Below are 17,004 nucleotides of genomic sequence, written 5' to 3'. Positions count from 1 at the left end.
GACGGCCCCTCCTCTCCCCGGGAACCCGGGAAAACGTGCCGGCCAATCAGAAGTGGCGGAGAGCGGGAGATGAGCAACTCCCCCCTGCGCATCGGCCAATAGAGCAAATGGGTGCAACTCAGATGGCCAATCAGAAGCAGCCGGCGGGGGGGCGGGCTCGCGGGCGCGAAGTCGGACCCGGGAATTCCGAAGGAGGAGTCTGCGCAGCGCGCGCGCGCGCCTTCACCCAAGCCCCGCCTTCGGGGCGGCTTCCTTGGCTGTCAAACCTCGGCGGGAGCGCGGGACGCAGGGTACGGAATCCCTTCCTCAGTTTACCCCGCGAGCGAAAAAAAGAAAGGGTGAGATCCACTTTGTTACAGAATTAGGGACCCGTCTGCGCCGCCCTTTGCGGGTGACAGTGGATTCACTTCCCTTAGGGGAACTGATCCGAAGAGCGGGGGTGGGGGGGAAAGATGGAAGGGGTGCGCTACTTGGATTAGAAAGTTTAACCATAAATTCCCTGACTCCAGGTTACACTTAGGGAGAAGACCCGTGTCACACGCACGTTTGTGTACCAGGGCCCCTTCACCCCCTCTGCCTGTTCCCAGTTGCGGTTTAAACTAGCTTTGCCTTGCACAGATTGTCGGAGGCTCCCGGATGTTGAGCCGCCTGAGGATCCGGCTTCACTGAGGTGCCACAAGACGTCTTCCTGGTTTTGCATCGCATCAGGACTTTACTGGAATTGCTTTTTAAACCTCATCTTGACAGCCTCTGTCTTGGTGCATATCCAGGCCTCTGGCGCTCTGAATCTGCACTGCTTAAGTTGGCATTAGGCACAATACTTAGCTGTTGACATCAGAGAGAACTGAATTGAAGCCCACGGTGCATGACCCAGGAGTAGGAGAGGGAATGGACTTCTGAGGTGGGCAAAGTGGTGCAGAGGGGGCACCCCCCATGCTGCCCTGTTTCCAGCTGCTGCGTATAGGGGGCGGCAGGGGCGGTGACCTCTACACCTTCCACCCCCCGTCCAAGTCTGGCTGCACCTATCGATTGGGCTGCAGGGCCGACCTGTGTGATGTGGCCCTGCGGCCCCAGCAGGAGCCCGGCCTCATCTCTGGAGTCCATGCGGAATTGCATGCTGAACTCCAAGGGGACGACTGGAGGGTCAGCCTGGAGGATCACAGCAGCCAAGGTAAGCAATGAGCAGAAGAGCCCCAGACAGGCATGAGTAAGAGGAGCCTCTGGGACCCTGCTACCTGCCTCCCAGAGTCCTAGTCTGGTGAGCAGTCTTGGTTCCGTCTTGTCTGCTCACACTTCTGTCAGCTCCACACAGGACTAAACCTGCTTGTCTGCTTTAGCCTACACCGGACCTAAGAGGGGTGTGCAAGCTGTCATCAAATTCTACATTCTAGTATTAAGCTCAGATTTGACTGTTCCCACGTTTGCTGAAGCACCTTGTTCCTGCTAGGCATTTATGAGTGTTCTAGTGACCTAGGCATTCGGTCCCAACCCAAGACAGTCCACAAAGGCTGGGGTTTACCTCAGTATTCCATCTTCAGGTCTTAGCTTCCTAGACCAAATGCAATGTTTGGAGAAGCCTAACCTGAGGTTGTCGTGGGCATTATTAGTCCCCAACAGGCAACAGTGAGTTTATGGTCTGGGCCCTATTCTGTTAGATGTAGATGGATGCTGCCTGCAAGGGAAATGAGACACAAAGAGGCTAAGAGACAGCAAGAGGCAATCTCAGCACTCAGAGCTGAGGCAAAAGGATCCTGAGTTCTGGGGCTGTCTTAGGTAGAAAAAGAAATAAGCCTTTTATCAGAAGTGGTGTTTAAGCAAGAGCTAAGCACAGAAGCCTCCCACTGTCGTCGTTGAGAAAAATAGGCTTGTTCCTAGCCAACAAAGCTTGCATGTGAGGTTTTGAGTTTAATGCTTAATTAACCCTGTGTCCCCCTGAAAAATTGAACAGCCAGCCAGATCATGTTAATTCTGACTACAAGTCTGTTCCTGTTCTCGTCACCTGTCTTATGTCTGTCTCATTATCACCAGGGACTTTGGTCAATAATGTCCGACTTCCAAGAGGCCACAGACTGGAGTTGAGTGATGGTGACCTTCTGACCTTTGGCCCCCAAGGTCAAGCAGGAACCAGCTCCTCCTCAGAGTTCTACTTCATGTTTCAACAAGTCCGGGTTAAACCTCAGGACTTTGCAGCCATAACCGTCCCTCGGTCTAAGGGAGAAGCTGGGGGCGGTTTCCAACCTATGCTGCCCCCCCAAGGGGCACCTCAGAGGCCACTCAGCACTCTCTCCTCTGCCCCCAAGGCCACACTGATTCTCAATTCCATCGGCAGCCTCAGCAAACTCCAGGCCCAGCCTCTCACCTTCTCCCGTGGTGGTGGCAGGCCACAGGGCCTGGCTATTCCCTCTCAGCATGGGGAAGCGCAAGTTTCGCCTGCTCCACCCACAAGAAACCGGAGGAAATCAGCTCATAAAGTGTTGGCAGAGCTAGATGATGAGGTCTCCCCAGGCCCCCTGTCCGTCCTGACGGAGCCCAGGAAGAGGCTCCGGGTGGAGAAAGCTGCTCTGATAGCCAGTGGGTAAGTGGGGTCACCTGTCAGCACCTTGAATTCTAGATCTTTGAACAGCCTCAGACTGAGGTCTTAGAAGGCAGGGAAGGGGGGTGCACGGGCACAGCAGACACCCAGGTTAGCTTTCACCCATAAATGCATGACAAGCTACTATGTGGGAACAATGGTTAGGACTAGACTATACAAAGCAATCTGGGAGACAGGGAACAAAGAGATGTCTCACTAGAAGAGCACTGCCTAGCAAGCACCTGACTTGCCCATGTTTGGAGTCCCAGCACTATACATAAAAAACCATACTAACACTGTCTCAAAACTAGAGGAGAGCAGGTCAATTCAAGGCTGCTTTGTTTGCCTGCATGATTGGGTATCACACTTGCATGCAATACCGGCAGAAGCCAGAAGAGGGCACTGGGTTCTCTGGGAACTGGAGGGATAATTGCTAGCCACTATGTAGGTGCTGAGGTTCAAACCCAGATCCTCTCTGGAGGAGACACCCAACTCTTTTTTAATACAAGGTCTCACTGTGTAATCCAGGCTAGCCTCAAATCCCTCATGTAGTCGGGATAGAGCATTCAGAATGGGAGTTGTGATGGATTGAAGGCGTCAACAGCTCATATCCAAAGCCAAGTATCTTTTGTGCTATGCGTATGCTCTACTTAACATCCCTAATCTCCAAGTTCCTATATCCCAGTCTTAGCCTCCTGTTCTGGCTACCAGTTACCCAGAGGCAAGTTACTCAAAGGGTTTCTCAGGAACACTCACTCCCTTAGGGAGTCCTGTCCAGCTTCTTTTTGCTAGAGAGCAGAGCCTGGGTTGGTGTGATGGCTGTGACATCTGGTACCCTCTGGCCTGCACTGGCTATAGCATCCAGGATGCCATAATGGCATCTTGACTTTGCAGTCAGGACACAGATGTGGCTCAGGGTCAGGCACAGTGTAAGAATGTATCTTGGGCAGTAAGATGGCTCAGCAATTAAGGGTACACTGGCTGCTCTTCCAGAAGTCCCAATTTCCAGCAACAACATGATGGCTTGTGACCATCTCTAAAAGGGATCTGATGCCCTCTTCTGGCCTGCAGGTGCACATTCAGGCAGAGCACTCAAACATAATAATAGAAGAATGGCTCCTAAGGGCTGAAGCAGTGTGTGTGTGTGTGTGTGTGTGTGTGTGTGTGTGTGTGTGTGTGCACGCGTGTGCATGTGCGTGCGTGTGTGAGAGCGCATGCACACTCACGCATGTGTACATGCAAAACACTCATTCAAAGTTACCATGGACTTTGAGGAATGTCTTTCTCCAAAGGGAATGACCACAGGGAAAGGTCCATTGCTAAAGACTGACTCAAGGCTGGAGAATGCTTGCAAATGAAGTGACAGAAAAGATGGTTTCCTGCCAAAGATGTTGCAGCCTCCAAGTTTCCAGTGAGCTACAAGCCCAGTCACAAGGAATAAAGCCTTGCCTCCATGGATGCCAGGATACCTGCAGTTAGAGCACCGGTCCCAGAAACCATTCCTAGAAGGTATGGTTTTATTTTGCTGAAGCCAGCATATACCAGGCAAGTGCTCTGCCACAATACCCTAACCCTACTCATGTTCTTGAATGGCATCGGCTAAAGCACCCTGAAGGACCCAGAGCACATTCCCAAGGCATCCTCATGCCACCGCTAGCTAGTATCACCACCAGCTGAGTCTCTGGGACTAGCTTTTCAGAGCTTAGTCTTTATTCCCAAATAAAGAATAAACTGTTTCATCCACTTGCGTTGAATCTAAGTCTGCTTTTCAAAGGATGGGGAGATTAGATTTGGTGAGGCCTGGAGATGGAATTCTCCATAGCACAGGGGCTCGTGGAAACCAAGCATGGAGTTGGGCAGGAGAAGACTATGAGTCAAGGCACTTGCTGCCAAGCCTAGCGACCTGGACTTGACCCACAGGACCCACACCATGGAGGGAACCAACTTTTTTCCTCACATTGTGACAATCTTCACACATAAATATGCACATACTTACTGTGTCCAGGCCAGCTTGGTCTTCATGAGATACTGGGGGGAGGGGAGGGGAGGGAGGCAGAGATCTGGTAGGGCTGACATTCAGCAGCAAAAATGCTTTAAGACTTGGCTTTGGGGGCTGGAGAGATGGCTCAGCGGTTAAGAGCACTGACTGCTCTGCCAGAGGTCCAGAGTTCAATTCCCATCAACCATGGTGGCTCACAACCATCTGTAATGGGATCCATTGCCCTCTTCTGGTGTGTCTGAAGACAGCTCAAATACATAAAATAAATAACTTTTTTTTTTTCTAAAGGAGCTGCTTGGCTCCTCCTCTCTTTTTTTTTTTTAATTTATTTATTATATATATATGTAAGTACACTGTAGTTGTCTTCAGACATACCAGAAGAGGGCGTCAGATCTCATTACAGATGGTTGTGAGCCACCATGTAGTTGCTGGGATTTGAACTCGGGACCTCTGGCAGAGCAGTCAGTGCTCTTAACCACTGAGCCATCTCACCAGCCCCAAAATAAATAACATTTTAAAAAATAAAGACTTAAGCTGGGAGTGGTGGCGCACGCATTTGATCCCAGCACTCACTGGGGAGGCAGAGGCAAGCAGATTTCTGAGTTCGAGGCCAGACTGGTTTACAAAGTGAGTTCCAGGACATCCAGAGCTATACAGAGAAACCCTGTCTCGAAAAACCAAAAAAATAAAATAAATAAATAAATAAATGGTTCAGCAGTTAGGAGCTATGGCTAGCTGGCCTGTGGTGGTACATGACCTTAATCCCAGCTCTTGGAAGGCAGGGATGGATAGACTGGATCTGAGTTCAGGGACAGCCTGGCCTACAGAGTTCCAGATAGCCAGGGCTACACCGAGAAATGTCTCAAAACAAACAAAAACAAAAAGCCAATGGCTCTTCTTGCAGAGGACCCAGGTTTGGTTCTCAGAACCTACATGGCTGCTCCCAACTCTCTATAAATCCAGTTCCTTGAGATCTAAAGCCTTTGACCTATTCTGGCATTGTAGACATGTGTACAGACCCTACTCCCAGCACTACTACGCCCAAAAAAGGTGGTCATCAGCTAGAATAGAAGCATAACAATTTAGCCTAGAGTGGCACGGGCCTTTAATCTCAGCACTGCGGAGGCAGAGGCAGGCTGATCTGAGGCCAACCTGGTCCGCCAGGACTACACAGAACTCATCTTGAAGGAAAAGAAAAAAAAGAGTTTGAGGGCTGGAGAGATGGCTCAGCGGTTAAGAGCACTGACTGCTCTTCCAGAGGTCCTGAGTTCAATTCCCAGCAACCACATGGTGGCTCACAACCATCTGTAATGGGATCCCATGCCCTCTTCTGGTGTGTCTAGAAGACAGCTACAGTGTACCCATATAAATAAAATAAATCTTAACCCCCCCAAAAAAACTCTTTTTTTTAAAGTATAAGCCCACCAGAACTCCCAGAGTGACAAGAGGAAAGAAGGCGGCTGCCAGACAATGGCTATGAGGTGATGTCCATCAGCTAGCAGAGACTTACCGCCTCTAGGATGGCGAATATGCAATGCCTTCCTCTATAGGTTGGGCTCCAACCCCAACTATCCCTGGGCATTTTGTGGAACTCCAATGGTTTCAATGGCGCCTGTTTTGAAGATCACCTGGGGTTTGAGAATCCATTACTGGCTTTCTCCAACCGCAGGCTCTCTAGGAACTGAAGGAAAACAAAATTCAGCTATCTACTGTGTGTCCCAGTCTTTATTTAAGAACAAAATGATGAGTGACAGACAGGCCAGGCTCCTGATCAACAGCATCACTGAGCTTCTTTCCCCATCCCACCCCCCACCCCTGTTGTGCTTTTAATCCCTCCTCAGTAAAAGAATTTAACCCCAAAGCTCCAGGTTCTCTTGTCTACCTCCCTTGCCTTGGCTCACAGCATCCCCAGGGAGGGCTGGTGCCTCAGTTTGAATGCATGGGAGAGCCCAGAGCAGTGACGGGAACAGAGGGAAAGGCCTCGCCCTCAGGAAAAGGGACTGAGTAGAGTGTGGTGAAGTGGGGGCTTCCATAGCCTGGGGTGCCAAAGTGGGGACCTGGGGGCAGAGGAAAGGATACAGCCCCCCCTGGGAAAGGTGTCCCTGTAGCCTCATACTCTTCTCGTTGGGAATACTCAATACTTGATCTTTTGCCCTTCTGGCGCCGGTTACAGAACCATACTCGAACCACCTAGGATGGGCACAGAGATGGACATCAGATCATAAGCTCTGGGATGCTGCAGTCAGCGGTGGCGGCGGTGGGGGTGGGGGGGTGGGGGGGGTGGGGAATGGGAACAGGGAAACATCCAGGTACCACAGGGCAGGATCTTGGCACTCACATCCTTCTCTAGCCCAAGCTGATTGGCGATGTGAGTGATCTGCTGTAGGGAGGGCTTCGGGCACTTCAGAAACATGGTCTCCAGACTCCACCTCACACGGTTCTCAATGCTAGTTCGCTTTCTCTTCCGGGCCTGCACCAGGGTCTCCGATTTGCATATCTGGGCAGGGGAAGATGGGGGCGACAAGAGCAACTTTAGTATTTGACTTGGCAACAGCCCCACCTTGAGATGGGACTGAAGAACAAACCGCTAAGGGATTGTGCTAAGGGAGCATTGACTGGATGTGGCCCCAGAGCCAGGGGTTACTGAAAGGGGCTCTGGAAGGGGCTGGTAGACCTAGGTCTGAGCCTTCACCAGCACTAGACGGGGTTCTGGGGAGGGACCATTGTCAGGCTGGTGGGGGCAGAGGGTGACTCAGAAGGAGAGAGCCTGATTGATTAGCAAATGTTAAGGCTCTGGATTCCAATTCATAGCAGCAGAATAAGGACACAGAACTTCTCCTGCGAGCTCCGGTTGGAGAGGGAGGAGTTTCAAGCCAGGAATGGAAGCAGCAGAAGGGACTGTGCCTGGCAGACATTGCACACATCCTGCCACTCCTCACCTCCTGAAGGTTCTCATTGTTGTCGGCTTCCTCCACCCACTTCTCCAGCAGGGGCCGCAGCTTACACATGTTCTTAAGGCTGAGCTGCAAGGCCTCGAAGCGACAGATGGTGGTCTGGCTGAACACCTTTCCTGAAAGGCCGATCAAACAGAGTGAGTGAGGCAGCAAGAAGGGAGCCCAAGCCCCCACCTCTGACAGTTCAAGCTACAAGCGTCTAATCCTCCCTTACCTGTGGAGAAGCAGCTCCTAAGATGCCCCACCCCCTTGCGCCTACATTAAGAGCCGTGAGATCAGAACATGCTGGGGGAGACCCACCAAAGAGAACGCCCAGGGTGAGCCCCACGTCGGCCTGGGTGTACCCCAAGGTGATCCTCTTCTGCTTCAGCAGCTTGGCAAACTGTTCTAGCTCCTTCTGCAGGGCTTTCATGTCCTGGGACTGTAGTGAGAAAGGCAGACTTGTCAGAGTCACACCAGCTGGGACTGTGACCCTAGGGTGCCCCATGAAAAGATCTCAGCCTCCTCAAGGGCTGGTCTGATTATATAAATGTTATTCACTCTATTCCTAGGTGACATAGATGGCTCTTTCCCCCCCCAGAACCTAGCCATCTACAGTACCACACTACCCAGAGTTCTGTGCAGTACCCCAGCAAGTTCCTATCTGCTCACAGATTACTCAAAACCGCCCCACTGAGGACAAAATGTCACCCTATTCTGAAGAAGTTTTAAGGCTGCAGAATTGACCAGACGAACGAGCATGTAATCCCTTTACTCAAGAAACACATGGCTCAGCAGTTAAGCTCTAGCTCTTGCTCCTTCGCCTGCTTGCTGCGTGAGACTAAGTAACTGCTAGATCCTTGGACTTCCATTCACAGCTGCGACTGAACCATTGTTGGGAATTGGGCTGCCGACTGTAAGTCATCAATAAATTCCTTTACTATCTAGAGACTGTCCATAAGTTCTGTGACTCTAGAGAACCCTGACTAATACAGAAGTTGGTATACGGACTTCTCTTCCGGAGATCCGGAGTTCAATTCCCAGCAACCACAAGGTGGCTCACAACCTTCTGTAGTAGGATCTGATGCCCTCTTCTGGTGTGTGTCTGAAGACAGGTACACTGTACTCATATAAAAAAAAAAAAAATCAAAAGAAAGAAAGGAAGAAAGAAAGTCCCAAAGTATGACACAGTATTAGTGAAGATATTGAAACAGGGACTCACTAGGAAGCTCTCCTGCCTCAGTGTCTCAAGGGCTGGGGTAATAAGATCCATCCCTCTGTTCAGCTCTAAATGAAAACCTACACAGCACACTCTAAGTAGCCAAATGTCCATGCCCCAGGAGCTGACAACACTCCGGAGTGCGAAGAAAACTCCTGCTGTACTAGAGTGCGACAGAGAAAGCAAGGCAGCAGGCTAGAAGCCTCTGGAGGTGAGAAGCCTTGAGGCCCAAACCACAGGAAATCATCTGACTCACCCTGGATGCGGTACTGGCCGGAGGGTGCAGAGGACCACCTCTGACGCCCACAGGTGTACAGTAGCAGGCATGCACACACCACAAAAAAAAAAAAATTTTTTTTTTTCAAAGTTGAAACAGGGATATCAATCGATGTATGAGCAATAGAACGGCAGGGGCACTCGAGGGTGTGGCTAAGGCTGCCTTCTTCTCAGTAGTACACAGTGATGGTTGGGACCAGGTGGGGAGGGTATAACAGATGGCCAGTTGAGTGTGCTTTCTAAGTTGCAGCGTGTGAACCGGACCCCCCCCCCCCAAAATGGCTGTCGGTTTCTCAGGCTTTTCTGTCTCTAACAGAAGACAGAAATGGAGGCAGTCATCTGGGGAGATGCAAGTCAGCCTTGAGGGCGGAAGAGGAGCAGGTTGTTGGAGCAAAGGTCCAGGATGGAGGGCTGAGGTGCTCCACAAAGGCTGGCCAACCCAGGGCACAGACAGAAGCAGCAGCCAGTGAGGCACACCTCAATGCCATTTCAATGGAAAAGGATTCTCTCGGCTTCAGACAGACTTTCATCTCCAACTGCTCCTCAAAAGACCAAAACTTGTAATCGCCCTCAGCAGTGTCTTTGGCTTTTCTAAATCCTATTTTGAGGATTTGGGATTAGCTTAACTAAGGTTCAAATCTCTTGCTTCATTAAGGGCCATTTAAGATGTGAGATAAACTATTAATGCCTTCCTAGGGGACTCCCGGCGGCATACAGGACCTGAGATAACACAGAAACTGGCACTTAGGGAGGGGACTCCTGCTACAACAATCGCTAAGCTGTCGGAACTCCCGGCGGGCATCGGTATCCACTCGCACCTTGTTCTTAAGGCTAATTGCTTACACTTGCTCCAGAGTGCTGGCTGTAGGCCATCAGACACTAAGCAAGGCCCGTGCACTCACAGAATGATCTTAAGATGGCCTGGAGATAAAACTCCCCTACCCAAGGGTGTCCCTTTCTTGTTTACAAGGAAAGGTAGAAAGGCTGAAATCGATCAGATCTGCACCTCAGGCACTACAAGGGTCTGCTCGTGTAAAGGTGACTCATGGAGTCTGAGGCTAAAGTAGACAGGCCGTAAACTTGACTGAAGGTGAGCCCTACTCCACACATGGCCCAAACAAGAGCTCCTATCAGCAGCCAGTCACACCCAACCTCTTCAGTAACAATAACTCCAGGATAAGCACCATTTTTTACCCCCCCAGCCATGCCTAACCTTAAGGCCAAGTTCCTGGGTCCGACTGTGATCCAAGTCCCCAGAGGGGCTGATATGTTTTTTTTTTTGGGGGGGGGCTGATTTTCACGCATCACTGGTGTACAGACAGTGATGGCATGAAGCAAGTGTCGGGACACAGGCCAGGCCTAGGTGACCTACATGACAAGGGCCAGGCCGAAACAATCCAGGCCGGTTTCTGATTCTTGCAATTCTGGGTTCTAGTCCACACTGCGTCGTGCTTCTCAGGAGGCCCGGCAGCCATCACCACCTTTGGCAGGCAGGGTGGCTACCCTACATGTTCCCAATTCCCTTCACTGCTGCCTCTGCCAGCCCAGCCAAGTCCCTTCACTTACCTCCTCGGGAGTTGGTTCCACCTTCTCCAACTTCACGGCATTGGGGCGGTCGGCACAGGGCTCAGAGGAGGTTCCCTCTGAGTTGCTTTCCACTCGTGCTCCTGCCTGGCCCTCAGGCTGCAAAGTCTCCACGCCAACTTGGGGGACTAGGCCCAGTCCAACCTGAGGTCCACAGTATGCCATCCCTCCGCAGAACTCGTATGCGGGCGGACATGGGGAGATCCCCAATACCTCTGAGCCTGGTCCGATTCCAGGCCCACCTGGAGGCCCTTGGAAGCTTAGCCAGGTTCGAGGATCCACCCAGCCCGGCTCCAGCCCTGCTGACCCATCACCCCCACCTGGTGGGGGTGAGAAGGCGAAGTCTGAAGCCAGGTGTCCAGCCATGGGGAAGGTGGGCACCCCGAGCCGGGGGCCTGGTGGAAAGACGGCTCACCTAGGGACGGTTTCACCTCTCCCTCCCCAATCCCACCCTCTAGCCTTGACCTCTGGCCCCGCCCCCTGGGTGGGTGGAGGAGCAGAGCTGTGGGGGTGGGAGAAACTGAGGCGAGCGCTATCTGCCTGTGTCTTCCAGACGGAGGTTGGGGACGTCTGGACAGGACAACCCTTAGGACGGGACCCCAGGAGGCCTTCATTTTCAACCTTCAAGGTCCTCTCACCCCTGCCTTGGGTCACCGGACACCTCACAAACCAGTTGCTCGGATGCCCCATCGCACCACAAAGCCTGTTGGCACTGCACCCTCTCGGCCTGTCCTTACAGCCCACTCAGCCATCCTCTGGAGAGCCTAAAACATCCATTGAATGTTCGTGTGCCAATTATTTCTGGGGCCACTCCTCAGTTCTTGCTTACCCACCCGTCTAGAGTCCTAGATATGGGTGAACCCAGTATTTCAGCCCATGTCCAAGGCCAGGACAAGACAGCCATTGCACCTCCAGTCCTCCAGAGTTTAGAGGCTCTACACCATGGGACCCCGAGCCCCAACCAGATATGTCCCCAGAGACCCCAGAGAAGTGCTGGCTCTGCGTTTTCAGAGCACAGTATTCCATCTTGTGTTGTCCAGGTTGGTAGATTAGACACTAACCACCCCCCAACCCCCATAAGACCTGCACCCAGGCTCCATCCCCTCACAGTTAAGGCCGGGGCCTCTTTCCTCAAGATTCTCAGTTCTCCCTCCCCCCACCTCCTCATCCCAGGCTTCCAGCCTAGTTCCTGGGTGGAGAAACCCAACGGGTGGGAGGTGGGTAGAGAGAAGAAATATCTGACTTCAGGTTCAAAGGGGCCTGGGAGGGACTGGGGGAAGGGGGCAGGACAATGGCCTTGGCTGGACAATCCTGGTCCCCAGAGGGGGCAGCTCTAACCCTAAACAAGTACTCAACCCTTGAATGGGCCAGGATGGCTCCCCTGGGGACAACTTCCTGCTCCCCAACCCCCTCCTGAGCCCCAATCCCCTCACACAAGACTTCCCCAGCTCTCCACCTCTCCTCAAAGACAGAGCCTCAGATGGAGATACCCTGCTTCCCTTCCTCCAGGGACTCCGGTGTTCATCCTCGTCACCCACCCCTCCCCCATTCCTGTGCTGGCGGAAAGACACTAAGGAGACGGGATTAGGAGGAGGGGGTGCAGAGAGCCTACCCTGAACTTCCCTAGAGTGGTTTTCTGGGCCCAGTCTGAGGATCCCATTACTGGCCTGGTGCTTAGTTATCTTTGCAAGAGAATAGCCCTCAGAGTGCCTGTCTGCAAGGGATGGTGTTTGTCTGTCTGCTCCTACACCATGCTCTGAACGAAGGCCCCAGGGTGAATCACACAGCCTCAAAAAGCCCAGAGCACCCCACAGTGTACATAGCCAGGACAGAGTTCTGAGCCTGGGCCCAGCCCGCCTGAGCTGTTGGCTAGGGTCAGTGGCTCTAGGTGCCCTGGGGGGCGGGGGTGTCTCTTGATGGTAGTCTTCATCAGGTAGAGATGGAACCTTTCTCTATAAAACAAGCTGCCCTTGAACTCCTGATAATTCTCCTGCCTCAGCTTCATCGACTTCACCAAATTCACCCTGAGACTTTGAAAAAAAAATTGCGTTTTATTTTAAGGGTGTGTATGTACCTACACACAGCTACACATAGCACATGTGTGGAAGTCCCCTCCTTCTACCACATGGGTCCAAGTCATCCCCCAGGGTGGCTGAGGGGCCATCTCTCTGGCCCTCTCCATGAATCTTCCGTTTCCTCCACTCTGTCATGCTCACCTCCCAATTTCTATACATTCATTGTGGAACAGTGCCATAGGTTAGTTGGAAGACCTAAATAAAGGCAGCGACTTGGAAGCCGCCAAGTTCACAAAGCTTCCTCAATAGCAGATTAAGGAAGGGCTAGGACGAGAGGGACCCCTCCCCAACCATCTTCTCTGCCCCCAGGGCAGAGCTATCATGCACCTTTGTTATGCATCTGCCGTCTGCCCAGAACTCTCAACCTCCCTGGGGGGAGGGGCAGGGTCGGGCTACAACCTCCCCACACCCAGTTCCTCCCAGGGCCAGCCTCTAAGGCCTAGACAGCACTCTCCACCACAGTTCAAGTATGCCTGCAGCCCAGCAGTCCTGTCTGTATTCAATACCAACCTTGTCTTATGGATTGTGATTTCTCTTTTGGTGACTCACTGGCCAGGACAAGAGACATATTCTGAGTCCTTTAACTGCCTAGTGACTGGCTTTGCAACCAGGTTAGCCCTAAGCGTGCCTAGAGTATAATACAGTCCTTAACAGCAACTTTGTCTGAAGTCCCAAGTCTTCTTAGAACTAGCTTGAAACAGATGTGCCCTAGCCTGGTCCCGAGCTGTGAGCCTGGTGGCCCTGGAGATGGGACAGCAGACCTGTTGGCTCATCTGATCCAGTTTCTTGCCTCCTGGGTCTTAGAAAATCATCAGACTAACTTTTGGGTTTGATTCAAGGGTTCCCTACATAGCCTTAGATGGCTTGGAACTCACTCTGTAGACCAGGCTGGCCTTGAACTCACAGAGATCCACCAGCCTTTGCTTCCTGAGTGCTAGGATTGAAAATATGTGCCACTCTGCCCCCTTTAAGAGTCACTTTGGGCCGGGTGCGGTCCCAACTCATGGCTTTAATCCCAGCACTTGGGAGGCAGAGGCAGGTGGATTTCTGAGTTCCAGGCCAGCCTGGTCTACAGAGTGAGTTCCAGGACAGCCAGGGCTTCACAGAGAAATCCTGTCTCGAAAAAAAAAAAAAATCTGTCACCCTCTTCTGGTGTCTGAAGTACTTACGTACAATAATAAATAAATCTTTTTAAAAAAAAAAAAGAAAGAAAGAAAAACAAACAAAAAAGAGTCACCATGGTATCTTAAATACCCCAAATTTGAGCTAAAATTCGTTAACTTGCCACAAACCACCTGTATTTTAGAACCAAGTCAAGATCTGTCTCGGAGTTCTGTCTGGAGAACCAAAGACAGCAGAGAAGCCCACACGTCCCCAGCCAGAGATGGTCCACCAGCATGAAAAGGTATCCTGGGAAGCCAGATGCGGAATGCCACACCTATAATGCCTGCCCTTGGGCGTTGGAAGTGATAAGAACAAAGGTCCAAGGCTAGGGGCTGGGAAAGAACTCAGCATTTGAGTGTACATTGCTCTTTCAGAGGACCCTTTTAAAATTCTGTTCCTAGCACCCATATTGGGTGGTTTACAGCTAGGAGAACAGAAATCTCTTGGCTGCTGTGGTCATCTGCAGTTACATGGACACACATATATACACATGATTTTCTTTTAAAGAGAATTTAAGGCCAGCCTTAAACACAAGAGTCCTCCAGGCCAGCTTGAGCCAGCCTCAGCAGGAGACCTTGTCTAAAACAAAACAAACAAACAATAGGCGTTGACCCCCACAGCTTTCTTACTGTGAGTTCAGCCACCTCCTCACAGACTGGGTGATCAGTTAAATGGACTCACGGAGGACACTAGACTAGAGCAGGGAAATCACTCGTGTTAGCATCCAGGCTGGGTCTCCCTATGAAGCCATAGGGAGAAATGAGGAGTTTCAGCGACATGAGCTCAGTCAGGCCTGCCCCAGCCAGGAACAGCTTCCTTGCTGGTTAGCATCCCCCTCCCCCAACCCCAACCCCCAGCCGCCCTGGGACCAGCAACGTCTCTTCCCAAATCCAGATGTTCTGGAAGGGAGGAGGTAGTTTCTCTGGCTGGCATAGATTCCTTAGCTAACTGCATCTCCCTTTCCTTGTCTTGGTTTTCTTGCCTAATCAAAAAGACTTGCAGGGGGCAGGAGGGGGGGGGGGTTGGAGGGGGAGACTTGAGGGGAGGCCTGAGAGGAACCTGAGGACAGCTCAGCAAGTAACCACACTTGCTGAGCCTAACGACCATGGATTTGATCCCTGGGGTCCATTTCAAAGAAGCATTTGATCTCCAGAGGTTCGATATTGATATTGCACTCAGATACACACACACACACAATACAATAAAAATTAAAAGAAAAAACAAAGATCTAGAAGCTGAAGGTAGGAATAGGTCACCAGCAGAACAGAAGGCTTGCGGAATGTGCCTGCTCCCTTTGAAATAAATGAGTTCTATTTCTCCCTTTTTTTTTTTTTCTTTCTGAGACAGGGTTTCTCTGTGTAGCCCTGGCTGTCCTGGAACTCACTCTGTAGACCAGGCTGGCCTTGAGCTCAGAAATCAGCCTGCCCTCTGCTTCCCAAGTGCTGGGATTATAGGCATTCGCCACTACTGCCCGTTTCCTTTTTTCTTCTGAGACAAATTTACATGTAGCAGAGGCTGCCCCTAAACTCTACGTAGCCAAGAAGGCCCTTGAACTTCTGATCCTCTTGCCTTCCCAGTTCTGATGAGCAGTGTCCAAATGCCTTTTAGACTTGCAGAAATGGCTTCACCACTACACCCAAGGCTGCCCCTGATAACCAGAACCCCACGACATCACTCATTCAAGATAACCAGCCACCTTGATCTGCCTTGTAGGTGGAGAGTCTCCCCGCTAGGATCCTGTCCCTCAAATCACAGACACTCTTAAGAGATTAAGAGAGTGGACCTGACCTTCTGCTAAAATATGTCACATAGGTGAGCAGCTGTGGGGAGACAGGAATGAGACATTAGTTAGGAATTTACAGAGTGTGAACCTTTTTTTTTTTTTTTTCTCTCGAGACAGGGTTTCTCTGTGTAGCCCTGGCTATCCTGGAACTCACTTTGTAGACCAGGCTGGCCTCGAACTCAGAAATCCTCCTGTCTCTGTCTCCGAAGTGCTGGGATTAAAGGCATGTGCCACCACCACCACCTGGCTGGCTTAGAGTGTGAACCTTATGTGATGACTCTCAGCAAAATAAATCTTGTTATATTACTACATATAGCTACCTACTTGCTCACACCACCAGTGCTAGAATTCCCTGTGTGTGTATGTGTGTGTGTGTGTGTGTGTGTGTGTGTGTGTGTGTGTGACACCCCAGGGGGGTGTCACTACCTTCCCTGGCCTAACTCTCCATTTTCTTCCAACTTGAAAAGAAAACTACAGCCCTATTCCCATGCATCCTCCTGCCCTTCTCACTCCACATGGGTCGGGGTAGGGAGTTGTCCCTGTGCCTCTGTAAAGAAAAATTGGGCGTTAGAGAGATGGGTGGGGCACCTTGTGAGATGAAAGCAAGTCTTCTGTACCCCACCTTCTACCGCCAACCTCCACACAGTCTTCTTGGGAAAGCTGGCAAGGTCTCCTCTCAAGCCTAATCAAACTAGACAAGACTTGAGCAGTTTGCAAGCAAACCGGTGTTTGTCTTTGTCTTTCAGTACTAGTACGTGGATGTCTGTGAGAAGAGCATCCCAAGCTGTAAGCTGAGCAAGGCGGCAAACTCCTGCAATCCCAAGTGGACACTCAGAAGCTGAGGCACAGCAAACTGAAGATTAGCCTAAGCTACATGGTTAAACTGTGTCAAAAAAAAAAAAAAAAAAAAAAAAAAAACAGAGAGGAAAAGGACTGGAGAGATGGCTCACAGGTTAAGTGCACTGACAGCTCTTCCAGAGGTCCTGAGTTCAAATCCCAGCTCCCACTTGGTGACTCACAACCATCTGTGACAGGATCTGATTCTCTCTCTCTCTCTCTCTCTCTCTCTCTCTCTCTCTCTCTCTCTCTCTCTCTCTCTCCTGGTGTGCCTGAAGAGAGAGATAATGTACTCACATATATAAACAAATACATCTTTGAAAAATGCTTGCGCCAGGTGTGGTGGCCCTTGCCTTTGATTCCAGCACTTGGGAGGCAGAGGCAGGCAGATTTCTGAGTTCGAAGCTAGCCTGGTCTACAGAGTGAGTTCCAGGACAGCCAGGGCTACACAGAGAAACCCTGTCTCGAAAAACCCAGAAAGAAAAAGAAAAAAGAAAAATGCTTGCATACATAAAATAAAAATAAATAGATAAGCAAATGGGGGGGGGGATTGGGAGGAGGG

At 51.1% G+C, this 17,004-nt stretch overlaps 2 protein-coding genes and 1 long non-coding RNA gene across 7 annotated transcripts, besides 32 other annotated features; 2 read left to right on the top strand and 1 right to left on the bottom strand.

Moving 5' to 3' along the window:
- The first annotated feature begins 211 nt into the window (after positions 1 to 211).
- Positions 212 to 4,319, top strand: Tcf19 (transcription factor 19). Of its 4 annotated transcripts, none has more exons than XM_030249438.1 (4): positions 212 to 290; positions 510 to 1,171; positions 2,029 to 2,575; positions 3,865 to 4,319. In XM_030249438.1, exons 2-4 carry the CDS (start codon positions 934 to 936, stop codon positions 3,869 to 3,871), a joined length of 792 nt encoding a protein of 263 aa, XP_030105298.1. In that variant the 5' UTR covers positions 212 to 290; positions 510 to 933; the 3' UTR covers positions 3,872 to 4,319. The 4 variants fall into 4 exon arrangements, with proteins under 4 accessions (XP_030105298.1, NP_001157236.1, NP_079950.2 ...); NM_001163764.1 differs by having other exon boundaries at positions 225 to 290; positions 619 to 1,171; positions 3,865 to 4,314; NM_025674.2 differs by having other exon boundaries at positions 225 to 338; positions 619 to 1,171; positions 3,865 to 4,314.
- A 1,952-nt stretch (positions 4,320 to 6,271) lies between these two features.
- Pou5f1 (POU domain, class 5, transcription factor 1) lies at positions 6,272 to 11,017 on the bottom strand. Of its 2 annotated transcripts, none has more exons than NM_013633.3 (5): positions 10,566 to 11,017; positions 7,826 to 7,946; positions 7,511 to 7,641; positions 6,910 to 7,068; positions 6,272 to 6,761 (listed from the first exon to the last, which is right to left on the bottom strand). In NM_013633.3, exons 1-5 carry the CDS (start codon positions 10,947 to 10,949, stop codon positions 6,498 to 6,500), a joined length of 1,059 nt encoding a protein of 352 aa, NP_038661.2. In that variant the 5' UTR covers positions 10,950 to 11,017; the 3' UTR covers positions 6,272 to 6,497. The 2 variants fall into 2 exon arrangements, with proteins under 2 accessions (NP_038661.2, NP_001239381.1); NM_001252452.1 differs by lacking the exon at positions 10,566 to 11,017 and adding an exon at positions 8,153 to 8,242.
- Positions 10,947 to 15,718: a promoter, noted in NCBI's record as "4.8 kb fragment from XhoI site to ATG translation start site". NCBI's record gives the evidence for it as "EXISTENCE:reporter gene assay evidence [ECO:0000049][PMID:15557334]".
- Positions 10,950 to 11,075: a conserved region, noted in NCBI's record as "conserved region; CR1". NCBI's record gives the evidence for it as "COORDINATES:sequence alignment evidence [ECO:0000200][PMID:11309664]".
- Positions 10,971 to 11,240: a promoter, noted in NCBI's record as "MspI/MspI 266 bp promoter fragment". NCBI's record gives the evidence for it as "EXISTENCE:reporter gene assay evidence [ECO:0000049][PMID:8289783]".
- Positions 10,998 to 12,898: a promoter, noted in NCBI's record as "2 kb AvrII/HindIII fragment". NCBI's record gives the evidence for it as "EXISTENCE:reporter gene assay evidence [ECO:0000049][PMID:1915274]".
- Positions 11,031 to 11,057: a protein binding site, noted in NCBI's record as "OL3 probe spanning Hormone Response Element (HRE) half sites R1-R2-R3". NCBI's record gives its function as "positive regulation of promoter activity" and the evidence as "EXISTENCE:protein binding evidence [ECO:0000024][PMID:8152920, PMID:8832901, PMID:7823919]".
- Positions 11,036 to 11,065: a protein binding site, noted in NCBI's record as "SF1 oligo". NCBI's record gives the evidence for it as "EXISTENCE:protein binding evidence [ECO:0000024][PMID:17442571]".
- Positions 11,037 to 11,056: a protein binding site, noted in NCBI's record as "RAREoct". NCBI's record gives its function as "negative regulation of promoter activity" and the evidence as "EXISTENCE:protein binding evidence [ECO:0000024][PMID:7823919]".
- Positions 11,037 to 11,056: a protein binding site, noted in NCBI's record as "RAREoct, similar to OL3 probe". NCBI's record gives its function as "competes with Rar/Rxr for binding; negative regulation of promoter activity" and the evidence as "EXISTENCE:protein binding evidence [ECO:0000024][PMID:8152920, PMID:8832901, PMID:7823919]".
- Positions 11,039 to 11,050: a protein binding site, noted in NCBI's record as "DR0; includes SF1(a) site". NCBI's record gives its function as "positive regulation of promoter activity; synergizes with retinoic acid receptor" and the evidence as "EXISTENCE:protein binding evidence [ECO:0000024][PMID:10692469, PMID:15831456]".
- Positions 11,039 to 11,050: a protein binding site, noted in NCBI's record as "DR0". NCBI's record gives the evidence for it as "EXISTENCE:protein binding evidence [ECO:0000024][PMID:15831456]".
- Positions 11,039 to 11,050: a protein binding site, noted in NCBI's record as "R2-R3 GCNF probe". NCBI's record gives its function as "represses promoter activity during postimplantation development" and the evidence as "EXISTENCE:protein binding evidence [ECO:0000024][PMID:11702949]".
- Positions 11,042 to 11,060: a protein binding site, noted in NCBI's record as "DR1". NCBI's record gives the evidence for it as "EXISTENCE:protein binding evidence [ECO:0000024][PMID:17187077]".
- Positions 11,201 to 11,247: a protein binding site, noted in NCBI's record as "UPE; includes SF1(b) site". NCBI's record gives the evidence for it as "EXISTENCE:protein binding evidence [ECO:0000024][PMID:10692469]".
- Positions 11,223 to 11,247: a protein binding site, noted in NCBI's record as "-297 to -273 NONO site". NCBI's record gives its function as "positive regulation of promoter activity; methylation sensitive" and the evidence as "EXISTENCE:protein binding evidence [ECO:0000024][PMID:23212346]".
- Positions 11,232 to 12,240: an enhancer, noted in NCBI's record as "BamHI/BstEII fragment for proximal enhancer (PE)". NCBI's record gives its function as "enhancer for preimplantation embryos" and the evidence as "EXISTENCE:knockout evidence [ECO:0001091][PMID:8631266]".
- Gm32362 lies at positions 11,312 to 16,408 on the top strand. Its single transcript, XR_385564.3, has 3 exons — positions 11,312 to 11,623; positions 13,965 to 14,063; positions 16,352 to 16,408. It is a non-coding gene; the product is annotated as a predicted gene, 32362 (long non-coding RNA).
- Positions 11,365 to 11,395: a protein binding site, noted in NCBI's record as "-426 NBE". NCBI's record gives its function as "positive regulation of transcription" and the evidence as "EXISTENCE:protein binding evidence [ECO:0000024][PMID:16997917]".
- Positions 11,813 to 12,012: a conserved region, noted in NCBI's record as "conserved region; CR2". NCBI's record gives the evidence for it as "COORDINATES:sequence alignment evidence [ECO:0000200][PMID:11309664]".
- Positions 11,865 to 11,894: a protein binding site, noted in NCBI's record as "PE2". NCBI's record gives the evidence for it as "EXISTENCE:protein binding evidence [ECO:0000024][PMID:15831456]".
- Positions 11,865 to 11,894: a protein binding site, noted in NCBI's record as "PE2". NCBI's record gives the evidence for it as "EXISTENCE:protein binding evidence [ECO:0000024][PMID:15831456]".
- Positions 11,867 to 11,893: a protein binding site, noted in NCBI's record as "Esrrb-P1". NCBI's record gives the evidence for it as "EXISTENCE:protein binding evidence [ECO:0000024][PMID:18957414]".
- Positions 11,908 to 12,150: an enhancer, noted in NCBI's record as "-1132 to -889 fragment for RARE 1; activity is antagonized by retinoic acid". NCBI's record gives the evidence for it as "EXISTENCE:reporter gene assay evidence [ECO:0000049][PMID:1915274]".
- Positions 11,926 to 11,955: a protein binding site, noted in NCBI's record as "PE1". NCBI's record gives the evidence for it as "EXISTENCE:protein binding evidence [ECO:0000024][PMID:15831456]".
- Positions 11,926 to 11,955: a protein binding site, noted in NCBI's record as "PE1". NCBI's record gives the evidence for it as "EXISTENCE:protein binding evidence [ECO:0000024][PMID:15831456]".
- Positions 11,936 to 11,962: a protein binding site, noted in NCBI's record as "Nanog site". NCBI's record gives the evidence for it as "EXISTENCE:protein binding evidence [ECO:0000024][PMID:18957414]".
- Positions 12,235 to 15,560: an enhancer, noted in NCBI's record as "BamHI fragment for distal enhancer (DE)". NCBI's record gives its function as "enhancer in embryonic stem cells, germ cell lineage cell lines, preimplantation embryos" and the evidence as "EXISTENCE:reporter gene assay evidence [ECO:0000049][PMID:8631266]".
- Positions 12,248 to 12,352: a conserved region, noted in NCBI's record as "conserved region; CR3". NCBI's record gives the evidence for it as "COORDINATES:sequence alignment evidence [ECO:0000200][PMID:11309664]".
- Positions 12,542 to 12,564: a protein binding site, noted in NCBI's record as "Esrrb-P2". NCBI's record gives the evidence for it as "EXISTENCE:protein binding evidence [ECO:0000024][PMID:18957414]".
- Positions 12,926 to 13,056: a conserved region, noted in NCBI's record as "conserved region; CR4". NCBI's record gives the evidence for it as "COORDINATES:sequence alignment evidence [ECO:0000200][PMID:11309664]".
- Positions 12,931 to 12,969: a protein binding site, noted in NCBI's record as "CR4C". NCBI's record gives its function as "positive regulation of transcription" and the evidence as "EXISTENCE:protein binding evidence [ECO:0000024][PMID:16980957]".
- Positions 12,962 to 13,070: an enhancer, noted in NCBI's record as "-2110 to -2002; contains site2A/site2B". NCBI's record gives its function as "core enhancer in ES cells" and the evidence as "EXISTENCE:reporter gene assay evidence [ECO:0000049][PMID:15557334]".
- Positions 12,981 to 13,005: a protein binding site, noted in NCBI's record as "site2B; contains Oct/Sox box". NCBI's record gives the evidence for it as "EXISTENCE:protein binding evidence [ECO:0000024][PMID:15557334, PMID:15988017]".
- Positions 12,981 to 13,005: a protein binding site, noted in NCBI's record as "site2B; contains Oct/Sox box". NCBI's record gives the evidence for it as "EXISTENCE:protein binding evidence [ECO:0000024][PMID:15557334, PMID:15988017]".
- Positions 16,409 to 17,004: the final 596 nt, after the last annotated feature.

This window comes from Mus musculus, chromosome 17 (genome assembly GCF_000001635.26).
Source record: "Mus musculus strain C57BL/6J chromosome 17, GRCm38.p6 C57BL/6J".
Lineage (NCBI taxonomy): Eukaryota > Metazoa > Chordata > Mammalia > Rodentia > Muridae > Mus > Mus musculus.
The sequence above is the reverse complement of the archived record's forward strand: the minus strand, read 5'-3'. Positions and strand labels throughout refer to the sequence as shown.